Consider the following 16,050-nt stretch of genomic DNA (forward strand, 5'->3'; position numbering starts at 1 on the left):
ATACTTCCTGACTGATGTCTTGAGATGTTGCTTCAATATATCCACATAATTTTCTTTCCTCATGATGATCTATTTTGTGAAGTGCACCAGTCTGCAGTCCTGCAGCAAAGCACCCCCACAACATGATGCTGCCACCCCCGTGCTTCACAGTTGGGATGGTGTTCTTTGGCTTGCACAGCCTCCCCCTTTCTCCACCAAAAATAACAATGATCGTTATGGCCAAACAGTTCTATTTTTGTTTCATCAGACCAGACCATGTGCAGTTGCAAACCGTAGTCTGGCTTTTTTATGGCGATTGATTTGAACTTTTCGCACCAAAGACCGTTCATCTCTAGGAGGAACGCGTCTCCTTCCTGAGCGGTATGACTGCTGCGGGGTCCCATGGTGTTTATACTTGCATACTATAGTTTGTATAGATGAACGTGGTACCTTCTGGCCTTTGGAAATTGCTCCCAATGATGATCCAGACTTGTGGAGGTCTATAATTTTTTTTCTGAGGTCTTGGCCGATTTCTTTTGATTTTCGCATGATGTCAAGCAAAGAGGCACTGCGTTTGAATGTAGGCCTTGAAATACATCCACAGGTCCACCTACAATTGACTTAGGCTAAATTATGTAAATTAGCCTATCAGAAGCTTCTGAAGCCATGACATCATTTTCTGGAATTTTCCAAGCTGTTTAAAGGCAGTGTCAACTTGGTGTATGTAAACTTCTGACCCACTGGAATTATGATACAGTGAATTATAAGTGAAATAATTGGTCTGTAAACAATTGTTGGAAAAAATACTTGTGTCATGCACAAAGTAGATGCACTAACCGACTTGCAAAACTATAGTTTGTTTACAAGAAATTTGTAGTGGTTGAAAAACAAGTTTTAATGACTTCAACCTAAGTGTATATAAACTTATACATATATATATATATCCATTGATTCTTGAAGAATATAACTTATAAATGCCTCATGAGCTTAGTTCAACTGTCACACTCCATGAGAACCCCAAATATTAGCTTGTTTTACTCCAATGTTAGCAAACATTCAATGTAAGCAAACACTGTGTAGCCTCATAACATGGTTTTAACAATCATTTTGATAGTCATTGCATCCGTAGCTCTGTCTATTCATCTGAGAGTGGTTACATTTCTCCAGGGCCATCCCTCAGCTTTTTACTAAAACAGAGGCGGGGCGACTGTTTTGTTATTGTTTGGATTTGCCCTTTAAACAGCTGCATATTAGCAATATATCAAAGTGTGACCAACAAAAAGGTAAACAATAGGCTTATAGCAAATGCAGCATATGGCATTCATTTTTCACAGTAGTGCTCAAAGCATGCCATTCCATTTGCACAGCATTTATTTCCAACTCGAATCAATGAGCACAATCAGTCTTCCATGACAACAAAATCATAACAGAGTAGGGCTGGTTAATAAGTCCTTAGTTTTGGGGTTATGCTCAGGTAAAACAATTTGGCTGATCTATACTTCCATATTTCCAAGTCCTATTCTTGAAGATCAAGGGGTATAACATTTATTGGAATGACTGGAATTCTGATAGAATGTGTTTTTAATGTAAAGATATAATTTAATCGTATTATTATATGTGGTAGAACGTGATGGGTTAGAAGAAGCCTACATAACCAACCAATAAATTGCTATTTAACATCCATTTATGGCCAGCTATGTAAATTTTAACAATGATTTATCCTGCAATAGATGACGTTCAATTGGTAACATACATTTTTGTCTCCTAATGCCTCTTAAGGGGAAATACATATAAAAGTAACTGAATGTAATCAGATTATGTTACTGAGTTTGGGTAATCGAAAAATTACGTTACTGATTACAATTTTGTACAAAGAACTAGTAACTAACTAATTACATTTAGAAAGCAACCTGCCCAGCCCTGTTGATATGTTTGCATTGTCTAGCTAGACTGCTAGAACGTTCCCATCTGATCTCGCCTCCTCCGGAACTGCCTTTCGTGAGTTGTATTTCCATTTTTAGAGCGGTTCGTCGACGATCAATATAGTAGATAATCTTTGTAGAAACTCACTTCGCTTGAGAACAGGAAGTTATACTCAGTTACTTCCGATTTGTCTGCGGTTGTTATTTTTAAAATGGCGCCGTTGGACTTAGATAAGTATGTTGAGATTGCAAGACAGTGCAAATATTTACCAGAAAACGACCTAAAGGTGAGCAAGAATTTACGTTTTATTCGTGTACTTAACGAATACCGTTATGTTAGTGCATTCGATCAGGCCAATAGCCATCTTATTGCTACATCAATATTCAAAGAAACGGAAGCAGCTAATTTAGGTAACGTCAGCTAGCAAGTAACTTTAACTTGCCTGTTTGTTAGTTGTGCACGTCACAAATGTTGGGGACAAACCTAGGGGGTAATCAAGGTAGAAGAGATGTTGTATATTCTCGCTAGTAGTTAACTAGCTAGACCTGTGATGGATATGCACCTTAGAGACTAACGTTATGTACTCCACACATTCAACTCTTACAACCACTGGTATTATAAACACACACGCAGTCAACCTTGCTGTTCAACGGTTACTACACAACATAAACCCCTTTCCAGTACGCGACATTCTGACGGCACTGACGGATGCGCCCGACTCTTGGTTTGCTGTAAGGATGCCATCTGCGCACATTCAACAGCCTAGATTTACTTTATGACTTCTAAATAAAATAACTTTTTGGGGTTCTCATATGCTTACAATGATTCGATTCTTGCTTTATCAGTCGATAAGATTACATTTGGTTGTGATCTTTGCAAAGTAACTATTTTGGATGCAGCAGTTGTTAGCCAGAATGCTAACGCTCATTGACAGTCTGTAGCCGAAGATACATTTTACTGGTTGAAGTGTTTTAAAAATAAAATACAGTTCATTTGCGATGATGACACAAACATTAAGCAGGGCATTTATACAAGCCTTAAAATCCAATTATAATCCAAAAGTAGTTTGAAATGCACTCTTAACCAACATGTTAATGGAGGCTTTTTTTTGCTGGCATTCTGTAAGAACTTCTAAATAGTCACTTATAGCACATTCATTATCTATACAGTATATCCTATTATGTATATAATACAGTGCACTCGGAATGTATTCGGACCCTTTGACCTTTTTCCACATTTTGTTACGTTACAGCTTATTCTGAAATAGATCCCCCCGCATCATTCTACACACAATACCCCATTTTTGTATTTATTTATTTTTTATTTCACCTTTATTTAACCAGGTAGGCAAGTTGAGAACACCTTTATTTAACCAGGTAGGCAAGTTGAGAACAAGTTCTCATTTACAATTGCGACCTGGCCAAGATAAAGCAAAGCAGTTCGACACATACAACACATGGAGTAAAACAAACATACAGTCAATAATACAGTATAAACAAGTCTATATACGATGTGAGCAAATGAGGTGAGATAAGGGAGGTAAAGGCAAAAAGGCCATGGTGGCAAAGTAGATACAATATAGCAAGTAAAACACTGGAATGGTAGATTTGCAATGGGAGAATGTGCAAAGTAGAAATAAAAATAATGGTGGTGCAAAGGAGCAAAATAAATAAATAAATTAAATACAGTAGGGAAAGAGGTAGTTGTTTGGGCTAAATTATAGGTGGGCTATGTACAGGTGCAGTAATCTGTGAGCTGCTCTGACAGTTGGTGCTTAAAGCTAGTGAGGGAGATAAATGTTTCCAGTTTCAGAGATTTTTGTAGTTTGTTCCAGTCATTGGCAGCAGAGAACTGGAAGGAGAGGCGGCCAAAGAAAGAATTGGTTTTGGGGGTGACTAGAGAGATATACCTGCTGGAGCGTGTGCTACAGGTGGGAGATGCAATGGTGACCAGCGAGCTGAGATAAGGGGGGACTTTACCTAGCAGGGTCTTGTAGATGACATGGAGCCAGTGGGTTTGGCGACGAGTATGAAGTGAGGGCCAGCCAACGAGAGCGTACAGGTCGCAATGGTGGGTAGTATATGGGGCTTTGGTGACAAAACGGATTGCACTGTGATAGACTGCATCCAATTTGTTGAGTAGGGTATTGGAGGCTATTTTGTAAATGACATCGATGACATTAATGACGAATCTAAAAGTTAACATTTTTGTAAATGTATTACAAATAAAATGAATCACATTTCCATAAGTATTTAGGCTTGGCACGCCTGCATTTGTGGAATTTTGCCCATTCTTCTCTGCAGATCCTATCAAGCTCTGTCAGGTTGGATGGGGAGCGTCGCTGCACAGCTATTTTCAGGTCTCCACAGATATTTGTTCGGGGTCAAGTAGGTGCCTTTTGGCAAGCTCCAAGCAGGTTGTCATGTGCCTTTTACCGAGGAGTGGTTTCCGTCTGGCCACTACCATAAAGGCCTTATTGGTGGGGTGCTGCAGAGATGGTTGTCCTTCTGGAAGGTTCTCCCATCTTCACAGAGGAACTCTGGAGCTCTGTCAGAGTGACCATCGGGTTCTTGGTCACCTCCCTTACCAAGGCCCTTCTCCCCCGATTGCTCAGTTTGGCCGGGCGGCTAGCTCTAGGAAGAGTCTTGTTGGTTCCAAACTTCTTCCACTTAAGAATGATGGAGGTCACTATGTTCTTGGGGACCTCTAATGCTGCAGAAATGTTTTGGTACCCTTCCCCAGATCTGTGCCTTGGCATAATCCTGTCTTGGAGCTCTCCGAAAAATTCCTTTGACCTCATGGTTTGTGGGAGCTTTATATAGACAGGTGTGTGCCTTTCAGAATCATGTCCAATCAATTGAATTTACCACAGGTGGACTCCAATCAAGTTGTAGAAACATCTCAAGGATGATCAATGGGTATTGTGTGTAGATTGAGGATTTTTATTTATTAAATCCATTTTATAATAAGGCTGTAGCGTAACAATGTAGAAAAAGGGAAGGACTCTGAATACTTTCCGAATGCACTGTATCAGGCTATTATGCACACTACTACCTCTTATTTTATTTTTGATTATACTCTTTTTCTATTGTTATTATTGTACTACAATGTTGAGTGAGCTAGCACACAAGCATTTTGCTACAACTTTTTATACCCGCTGTAAACTGTGTAGCTAATGTTCCGTGACATTTGACTTAAATAGCTAGCTGGCTTCATGGGGTGGAGGGCGCTTACTGACGTTCACTCTAGAGCTAGTTCACAAACCATTGTTAACTATCTGGGAAGGATATCAGCACGTACATTATAACGAGTTTGCCAGTTTATAGGCCTAATAGTACTGTAGAGCTCTTTTTACTTGCACACAATATAGCTGGGTTGCCCTGTCCCTAGGAGTCCACCACCCTGCAGAACCCCAATCCAATACACCACACTCAGCTTTAGGATCTTAATTAATCATTCATTGGTTTTGAGTGTGTTAGGCCAAGGCCAGAGGGACAACCCACAGGATGTTAGATCCACCAGGGCCAGGACTGAGCAGCCCAGCAGCTAGAGACAGCCTAAATCGGTATCTCCACTGACATGGACATGTTTTCAATACAGACTCCTTTAGTCGTACTGTATTCCATGTAAGCCACCCAGACCTTATGACAGTTGCCTAGTATACCCTTAATCTTGTATTAAATCTAGTGATACTTTTCTTGACATTGTGCGAGGATAACCAACCTTCCAATTAATGGCAATGCATTTCTTAGCTGCTATAAATGCGTGGTTACACAGTTTAAGATAAGTCTCCAGTATCAACATTTCCAAGCAAAAAAAAATAAAATACAGGGAGATGGGAGAATCTGTAGACCTGCTGAGATAAAAGATCATTCTCTTTGCCAGAATTCAGCCAGCCTTCACAAGACAATAACATATGCAAATATGTCCCCTTTTGTGTTTACATCTCCAGCAGAGGAATGACATTTCTGAGTGCATGTAATTCAGTTTCACTGGCATATATTACATTCTAAGGATGGTCTTAAACTGCAGTAATCTATGACTGAGATGATATGCACATGACTGGGCATTCAAACACATCTGTATCCATTCATCATCTTCAATGGCTTCTTCCATGTCTTCCCCACATAATGACCATCATTCCCAGATCCCAGACTGTAGCTTTAAGCTGCTGTCCTGTAGCTACTGTAGCTCTACCTATCTTAAGATGGAACTTTGTATCATTCACTGGTAGTGTTAATATACTGCAAAATTCCCCTGAGCTCTGTAGTCTGGTCTTCCCTGGCTGTCTGACCCTGCTGGAACCCCTGTCACCATCTGATCCTGCAAAGACATGATGAGCGTACTGTTGTGTACTAGAGGGCTGCATTCCTGCGGGTCCATGGAGAACAATGCGGTCTGCATCTTTCATGCTGGGACCGGGTTTGAAAATATTTTTGTCCTACAGATTATTTGGAAACGTTCCTCTTCCTGCTTTGTATGCATCAGCCGATTTATTGTGTTAAAAGCACATATTTTCCTCATTATTCACACACAGAATTCACAGCTTCGACTTCAGTAGCCTACCTCTCCTAGTTGGGCGTGAATGCGCCTAGTGTGTGTGGTCTCATTGAAATAGAGCAAGCTGCTTGCATGGGTGGAGAATTATGTGGCAGTTAACTTGAGTAGGAAATTCTTAAATACGATTAGACTAGCTTATTACAGTGTCTGTAAATAGACTAAGTGCACTAATAAATTATGTAATCATCATTGAAAAGGCACAGCGCGCACATAGGTTAGAGTACTGTAGTGAGTGAGCATTGCGCCTTTTCAATTTCAATAAGTATTGATTAACCATTTTTTTTGTCTCTGCCTGCAAATCGTCCTCATAAAAGGTAGTCTATATCGTATAGGCCTATGCAAACATAGCAAGTGTTGCTGTCATCGTTCTTGCTGCTTTAAGTTCAGTAGCCATACCTGTGAGATCAGGTGTGTGCGTGTGTTCTCTATTAAATAGAGTAGGCTATAGCCTAGGTATGGGCGGAGAAGCATGGGGCAGTTATCTTTCCAATGAAATGTACTTCCTAAATAGGCCTATGTAGAGATGAAACAGTATGAACATTTCATATCACGATTATAGTGACCAAAATTATCACGGTATTCAGTATTATCGCGGTAATGTTGAAATGTTCAAAAAGTACTGATACACACACTGAAATCATTTCACCAAGTTTTATATTGAAAACCAACAAACAAATAAAATTAGCAGCACTATGCACTTTTTGCATAAACTAGAGGTCGAATGGCCGATTTAATTAGCGCAGATTTGCATTTTTTTTAAAATTATTATTATTATTATTATTTTTTTGATTTTTTAAATGTAATATTATTCTTTTTTATACCTTTTTATTTAACTAGGAAAGTCAGTTAAGAACACATTCTTATTTTCAATGACGGCCTAGGAACGGTGGGTTAACTGCCTGTTCAGGGACAGAACAACAGATTTCCACCTTGTCAGCTCTGGGGCAACCAATCTTGCAACATTACAGTTAACTAGTCCAACGCAATAATGACCTGCCTCTCTCTCGTTGCACTCCACAAGGAGGCTGCCTGTTACGCGAATGCAGTAAGCCAAGGTAAGTTGCTAGCTAGCATTAAACTTATCTTCTAAAAAATCAATCATAATCACTAGTTAACTACACATGGTTGATGATATTACTAGATATTATCTAGCGTGTCCTGCGTTGCATATAATCTGACTGAGCATACAAGTATCTAATTATCTGACTGGGCGATGGTAGGCAGAAGCAGGCGCATAAACATTCATTCAAACAGCACTTTCGTGCGTTTTGCCAGCAGCTCTTCGTTCTGCGTCAAGCATTGCGCTGTTTATGACTTCAAGCCTATCAACTCCCGAGATGAGGCTGGTGTAACCGAAGTGAAATGGCTAGCTAGTTAGCGCGCGCTAATAGTGTTTTAAACGTCACTCGCTCTGAGCCTTCTAGTAGTTGTTCCCCTTGCTCTGCGTGGGTAACGCTGCTTCGATGGTGGCTGTTGTGGTTGTGTTGCTGGTTCGAGCCCAGGGAGGAGAGGGACGGAAGCTATACTGTTACACTGGCAATACTAAAGTGCCTATAAGAACATCCAATAGTCAAAGGTTAATGAAATACAAATGGTATAGAGGGAAATAGTCCTATAATTCCTATAATAACTACAACCTAAAACTTCTTACCTGGGAATATTGAAGACTCATGTTAAAAGGAACCACCAGCTTTCAAGGCCTCCTGGACGCAGCTGTCAGCGTCAAGGCCTCCTGGACGCAGCTGTCAGCGTCAAGGCCTCCTGGACGCAGCTGTCAGCGTCAACTTTTGCAGCCTCAGGCTCATCAAAATGCTCATTTTGAAGCGTGGGTCAATGAAACAAGCCATGTGCATGACTCTCTTTGCCTTCTCTGTGTATCTGTTGTTAAGGTCTTCTCTCATTACCCTTTTCATCTCCTTGGTCAGGGATGGCTCCGTATCCTTTTCATCTCCTTGGTCAGAGTTGGCTCCGTATCCTTTTCCACCAGAATATCACAGGTGATGTGGTCCAGGACAGGCTTGTGTCGGAGGCAAGTGCATCTGTAAACTTGCTCAGAGGTTCAAGGAGCTGGCACAGTTGTTCCATGACACTTATGTCAGCATCCTTGGGCATCAGATGCCATCTTCCTCTTTCTCCAGCCAGTGTCGCACAAACAGTCTGCTGGTGGCTGAGGAAACGCTCAAGCATCTTGTGTGTAGCTCCCCATCGGGTCACCACATCATGGATCAGAGCCTTCTGTGGCATGTTGAGGGCAGCTCTCGCCTTCTCTTCCAGCTCCGTGAGAAGCCTTGGACCAGTTGACGGCAGGCCTTGACTGCTGTGTCAACTCTCTGAATTTTCAGAGCCTTTAAGATGATCAGGTTCAAATGATAGCCAAAGCACCCAAGCCACAGAACTGGGAACTCTTCAAAAGCCTTGATCATGTTTGTTGCATTGTCTGTGGTTATGCAGACCAGGTCTTTCTTGTTGATTCCCAAATCTTCCAGCATAATCTCCAAAAACTCTCTGTTGTGAGAGGAGTGATCTTCTGGGAAGAACTGTGTTTCCAGGCAGTTTGATTCCAGTTGCCAGTCTGGGGTGAGGTAATGGATAGTAAAGCTGATGTAGGGTTGACCACTCACGCTTTCACTGGTCCAGAGGTCAGTGGTTGCAGCAAACCATGTGCCTTTGAGCCAAACTTTTTCCAACATTAGCGTTAACCTGGTTGTACAGATTTGGGATTTCAGTCTTCGAAAATAATCTTTGTGATCTCACTTTGTAGTGAGTCACGGCAACCTTCATCAGCCTCAGAAAGCCAGGCCACTCAACAATATGAAATGGCATCATGTCCTTTGCAATGTAATATGAAAGGGCTGCAGTGAGGTCTTGAGCATGTTTTGATGTGGGTGCATAAGCAGCCTGCCTTTTTAAATGCTTCCTGGAGTGTCTTTCACAACTGTAGATGAGAAGGGACCAGTAGCATCAAATCAAAGTTTATTTGTCACATGCGCCAAATACAACAGGTGTACAGTGAAATGCTTACATACTTACTAACCCTAACCAATAGTGCAAAAAGGTGTTTTAAGGTAAGTAAAGAAATAAAACAACAGTAAAAAGATGGGCTATATACTGTAGCGAGGCTATAAAAGTAGTGAGGCTACATGCATACAGACAGACACCGGTTAGTCAGGCTGATTGAGGTAGTATGTAGATATGGTTAAAGTGACTATGCATATATGATGAACAGAGAGTAGCAGTAGAGTAAAAGAGGGGTTGGTGGGTGGAGGGACACAATGCAGATAGCCCGGTTAGCTAATGTGCGGGAGCACTGGTTGGTCGGCCCAATTGAGGTAGTATGTACATGAATGTATAGTTCGTGACTATGCATATATGACAAACGGAGAGTAGCAGAGGTGTAAAAGAGGGGTTGGGGGGGGGGTCACATAATGCAAATTGTCCGGGTAGCCATTTGATTACCTGTTCAGGAGTCTTATGGCTTGGGGGTAAAAACTGTTGAGAAGCCTTTTAGTCTTAGACTTGGCACTCCGGTACCGCTTGCCATGCGGTAGTAGAGAGAACAGTCTATGACTGGGGTGGCTGGGGTCTTTGACACTTTGTAGGGCCTTCCTCTGACACCGCCTGGTGTAGAGGTCCTGGATGGCAGGCAGCTTAGCCCCAGTGATGTACTGGGCCGTACGCACTACCCTCTAGTGCCTTGCGGTCAGAGGCCGTGCAATTGCCGTACCAGGCAGTGATGCAACTGGTCAGGATGCTCTCAATGTTGCTGCTGTATAACCTTTTGAGGATCTTGGTTGGGTGACTAAACTACATAACATGTTATTGTGTACAATGGGCAAATAGAGTCTGCAGACACACGACACATACAGCAGCAGAACAACGTGTAATGTTTTTACAAGACTAGGTAACACTGAAAGCTTCAGTTTACATTATTGACAAGCTATTAGCACGTTCCCCCATTCCGAAGTCCCCACATTATTCTTTGAGCTAAAAGTTAACATACCTTTCCTTCACTATAAAGTAGTGGGTGATGGTCATGAGATTTGAAGTGTTGCCCCCTTAAATAAATGTTTTTGTGCATGTTCTACAGGCAGGGTGACCATGTTTTAATTTTAAGTTTCCCTCAGCACTCTTGTAAAACCCAAAATACGACCACACTTCAGATTTGGTCCTCTTAAAGGCTTGAAAAATCTCCCTTGAGCTGTCACTGCTTGCCGCCATGTTTTCACACAAAGCAAAACCCACATTGCATGCTGCATCAGACTGTTGCTAACTTTGGTTGATGCTAGACAGTATTCACCGTGAGTTTTTCAAACTGCGGTAATCAAACACTGTTTTAATGATACTAAACATTTGAACCGCTAATACTAACCGTCGGGAATTTTATCGTGAAACTGGTAACCGTTTCATCCCTAGGCCTATGATTAAAACCTCTTTAGGATAGGGGACGTCCCACTTGGGCAAAAAAACAGGGAAAATGCAGCGCGGCAAGTTCAAAAAAATTATATAAAAATCTAACTTTCATTAAATCACACATGTAAGATACTCAATTAAAGCTACACTCGTTGTGAATCCAGCCAACATGTCAGATTTTTAAAAGGCTTTTCGGCGAACGCATAAGAAGCTATTATCTGATGATAGCACAATAGTAAACAAAGAGTAGCATATTTCAACCCTGCAGGCGCTACACAACGCAGAAATAAAATATAAAACATGCATTACCTTTGACGAGCTTCTTTTGTTGGCACTCCAATATGTCCTATAAACATCACAATTGGTCCTTTTGTTCGATTAATTCAGTCCATATATATCCAAATGTCCATTTATTTGACGCGTTTGATCCAGAAAAAAACAGCTTCCAAAAAACGCAACGTCACTACAAAAATTTCAAAAGTTGCCTATAAACTTTGCCAAAATATTTCAAACTACTTTTGTAATACAACATTAGGTATTTTTAAACGTTAATAATCGATCAAATTTTCGACTGGTCTATCTGTGTTCAATACAGGAAGACAACAAACCAACGCTACTTTTCACGTCTTGCTCAACTCTCAACAGTGTTACCCAGTTCCTAGATGGCCTACTTCTTCATTGTACAAATTAATAACCTCAACCAAATTCCAAAGACTGGTGACATCCAGTGGAAGCGGTAGGAACTGAAAACAGGTTCCTAAGAAATATAATTTGCTAATGAGAAATCAGTGAACAGACAGAGACCAAAAAAATAAAATCTGAACGGTTAGTCCTCGGGGTTTTGCCTGCTACACAAGTTCTGTTATACTCACAGACATGATTCAAACAGTTTTAGAAACTTCAGTGTTTTCTATCCAAATCTACTAATAATATGCATATCTTATATTCCTGGCATGGGTAGCAGGAAGTTGAAATTGGGCACGCTAATTATCCAAAAGAGAAAATGCTGCCCCCTATACCTTAAAAGGTTAAGAAGTTAACTATACATGGTTGACGATATTACTAGTTTATCTAGCTTGTCCTGCGTTGCATATAATCGATGCAGTGCCTTGCGTTCTGTGCATCAGAGTCAGGCTCGTTGCGAACTGTGTGAAGATAGCCAACTTTGCCAAACGGAATGATTTAACAAAAGCCCATTTGTGATTAAAGCACAATCGTTGCACGAATGTACCTAACCATAAATGTCAATGCCTTTCTTAAAATTAATACACAGAAGTATATTGTTTTAAACCTGCATATTTAGTTAAAAGAAATTCAAGTTAGCAGGCAATATTAAACTAGGGAAATTGTGTCACTTCTCTTGCGTTCATTACACGCAGAGTTATGACATATGCAACAGTTTGGGCCGCCTGGCTCGTTGCGAACTAATTTGCCAGAATTTTACGTAATTATGACATAACATTGAAGGTTGCGCAATGTAACAGCGATATTTAAACTTATGGATGCCACCCGTTAGATAAAATACTGAAAGAATAAACATTCTGTTTTCAAAATTATCGTTTCCGGATTTGGCCATTATTAATGACCTACGGCCTGTGTGTTATTATATTATAATTAAGTCTATGATTTGATAGAGCAGTCTGACTGAGCGGAGGTAGGCAGCAGCAGGCTCGTAAGCATTCATTCAAACAGCACTTTACTGCGTTTGCCAGCAGCTCTTCGCAATGCTTCAAGCAGTACCTATTAGAACATCCAATAGTCAAAGGTATATGAAATACAAATGGTATAGAGAGAAATAGTCCTATAATAACTACAACCTAAAACTTTTTACCTGGGAATATTGAAGACCCATGTCAAAAGGAACCACCAGCTTTCATATGATCTCATGTTCTGAGCAAGGAACTTAAACGTTAGCTTTTTTACATAGCACATATTGCACTTTTACTTTCACATGATTTACTTGAGACTAAATTGATTTTATTGATGTATTATATTAAGTTAAAATAAGTGTTCATTCAGTATTGTTGTAATTGTCATTTTTACAAAAAAAGTGTGTGTGTGAAAATCATTTGATTAATTGGATACGGCTTTTTTTGGTCCTCCAATAATCGGTATTGGCGTTAAATCATAATCTGTTCGAACCACTTTGGACGCGTGCAGGTTGCCATCTTTCTGGTCTGATATGTTAATTCTTAAACCATTTTATACAGTTTGTTCAAAAAGGCGGTTTGTGAGGTTGAAACGCTCTCTGACCTCAGTGGAGGGGTTGGTGACTACTTAATTGTACAAGGTTATAGAAACCATTTCCTCTGAGTTTCTAAAATCACATCCCTCTATTAACAAAAACACACATTTTTCATATTCCATACACAACGCATGGACACTTCACACATACAGTGGGGCAAAAAAGTATTTAGTCAGCCACCAATTGTGCAAGTTCTCCCACTTAAAAAGATGATTATTAAGATAATTTTCATCATAGGTACTCTTCAACTATGACAGACAAAATGATAACTTTTTTTTCACAGAAAATCACATTGTAGGATTTTTAATGAATTTATTTGCAAATGATGGTGCAAAAAAGTAAGTATTTGGTCAATAACAAAAGTTTATCTTAATACTTTGTTATATACCCTTTGTTGGCAATGACAGAGGTCAAATGTTTTCTGTAAGTCTTCACAAGGTTTTCACACACTGTTGCTGGTATTTTGGCCCATTCCTCCATGCAGATCTCCTCTAGAGCAGTGATGTTTTGGGGCTGTTGCTGGGCAACACGGACTTTCAACTCCCTCCAAAGATTTTCTATGGGGTTGAGATCTGGAGACTGGCTAGGCCACTCCAGGACCTTGAAATGCTTCTTACGAAGTCACTCCTTCGTTGCCCGGGCGGTGTGTTTGGGATCGTTGTCATGCTGAAAGACCCAGCCACATTTCATCTTCAATGCCCTTGCTGATGGTAGGCTTTGTTACTTTGGTCCCAGCTCTCTGCAGGTCATTTACTAGGTCCCCCCGTGTGGTTCTGGGATTTTTGCTCACCGTTCTTGTGATCATTTTGACCCCACGGGGTGAGATCTTGCATGGAGCCCCAGATCGAGGGAGATTATCAGTGGTCTTGTATGTCTTCCATTTCCTAATAATTGCTCCCACAGTTGATTTCTTCAAACCAAGCTGCTTACCTATTGCAGATTCAGTCTTCTCAGCCTGGTGCAGGTCTACAATTTTGTTTCTGGTGTCCTTTGACAGCTCTTTGGTCTTGGCCATAGTGGAGTTTTGGAGTGTGACTGTTTGAGGTGGCGGTAACAAGTTCAAACAGGTGCCATTAATACAGGTAACGAGTGGAGGACAGAGGAGCCTCTCAAAGAAGAAGTTACAGGTCTGTGAGTGCCAGAAATTTTGCTTGCTTGCTTGACCAAATACTTATTTTCCACCATAATTTGCAAATAAATTCATAAAAAATCCTACAATGTGATTTTTGGATTTTTTTCTCCTCATATTGTCTGTCATAGTTGAAGTGTACCTATGATGAAAATTACAGGCCTCATCTTTTTAAGTGGGAGAACTTGCACAATTGGTGGCTGACTAAATACTTTTTTGTCCCACTGTATAGTGTGTATACTTTTCAAGTTACAGAAGTTGTAACATTTTTTAACGACAAAACAAAATAACAGCCGGAATGACATTCTTTAGATCGCCTCTGACCATTCCCACGTTCTATGTTTGAAGTTCTGTTCCAGTATTTGTTTTAGAACGTGTTAGTTTTGGCAGAAAAATGTCTATGTAGACAAAGGCACATTCCTGTGGCAGCTGAATGTTATGTCCTTGATTTTCATTAAGGAGTAAGCTGCCCCCCCCCCCCACACCAGTTCCCTCCTCCCCCCTCTGTGGGTGAGAGGGTCTTTTTTTAAATCCATTTATTGCAAAGCTGATCTAATCTATTTGGATCCTTACAGGCCAGTCATGATACATACAGTACATCAACTTGTGAAAGCCAGCCAAGTTCATTTACTTCTGAAACGGAACAAAACAAAGGCTACAAAACATTTCCATACAAACAACAGCTGTTAGTAGTACTATCAATAATAGCCAATACACACTAGTTTTGTTTTTTCCTGTGAAGTTAAACAGCAGTTCACCTTGCCAGCGACATCAGTCAACTAAAGAGTAGCCAGTTAATGCTCTGCTTACTTTTACAACTCAGCGAAGGAGCGCAACACACATACACACATACATACATACATACATACATACATACATCCATGCACACACACTGAACTATGCTCAACTCTCCCTGTACTGGTTTAGCCAGCGTTCACACAGTTCAGCATTCACACAGCCTGTCAGCCCTCACTGTGGTGTCCTTGCTGTCCTAAATCCAGCCGGCTGAACACTCTGATGTGCCTGCATGGTCCTAAAGCTGCTATTTGTATCACATTGGAATGATAAATCTGGGGGTGGACAAAAATGCAATTTCAGATTGTTCAGATTGATTGGTGGCGTTTCAGGTACATGACTCCTGTCCCCAATGAAAGTTGTGCCCCTGATCAAAAATATTTCACAGCTGTTTAGCTGGTACAATGAATCTCTACACACTATACTAGCTTATTTTGTCAAACACTAAAATTAGGCTAACTATTCGTTTTAGTAACCAGGAAATGGCGGAGCGATGTCTGCATTCTGCAATTTTAATTTGAAGTTCCTGTTCTTTTTCAGACTTCTCACAAAAACAAGCGTAACGCTGTGAAATGTCAACGGCGCCCTGACGGGCTGATTACACCGCTCGTGTTGCGTGCGCGAGCATTGCAAAATAAATTCCGGAACCTATATTATTCAATTATTGCACCCACATTGCTCGCGCATGCAAACGAGCGTCTGTGTTGCCAAGGGCTAAAATAGAAGCCCGTTCTATTTCTGATGCAGATCGCGCTGCAAGTCCTGCATCTCCCATCTCCTCATTGGTTTATAGAAGCAGGTACCCACGTGCCATCTCCTCATTGGTTATACCCACGTGGGTGACTGAAAGACGAACGAGGTCGGTGGCGGTAATGCACCTAATTTATGAAAGTTGCCAGTCACAATATAAAGTCAAGAGAAGAAAAAGTATGGAAGGAGAAGAGATGACTAGAAACTATTCGGTTGACCGTTTTTATATGTGAATTAATTGGTGGCGTAGAGGACCTTG

At 40.7% G+C, this 16,050-nt stretch overlaps 1 protein-coding gene across 2 annotated transcripts in view; it reads left to right on the forward strand.

Moving 5' to 3' along the window:
- The window catches only part of LOC110509523 (serine/threonine-protein phosphatase 6 catalytic subunit), a 61,154-nt gene that overhangs the window by 35,043 nt on the left and 10,061 nt on the right, over positions 1-16,050 (forward strand). Inside the window, exon 1 of one of the 2 annotated variants that reach the window (XM_021590440.3) lies at positions 1,904-2,188. The exons of the other annotated variant lie outside the window; for it this stretch is intronic. Within the exon in view, the coding sequence (XP_021446115.1) occupies positions 2,114-2,188 (75 nt within the window). The 5' untranslated portion in view covers positions 1,904-2,113. Of the gene's footprint in view, positions 1-1,903; positions 2,189-16,050 lie in introns of those variants that run through there. 2 annotated transcript variants of the gene reach the window in all.

Source organism: Oncorhynchus mykiss, chromosome 29 (genome assembly GCF_057628025.1).
Source record: "Oncorhynchus mykiss isolate SJ-2025 chromosome 29, ASM5762802v1, whole genome shotgun sequence".
NCBI lineage: Eukaryota > Metazoa > Chordata > Actinopteri > Salmoniformes > Salmonidae > Oncorhynchus > Oncorhynchus mykiss.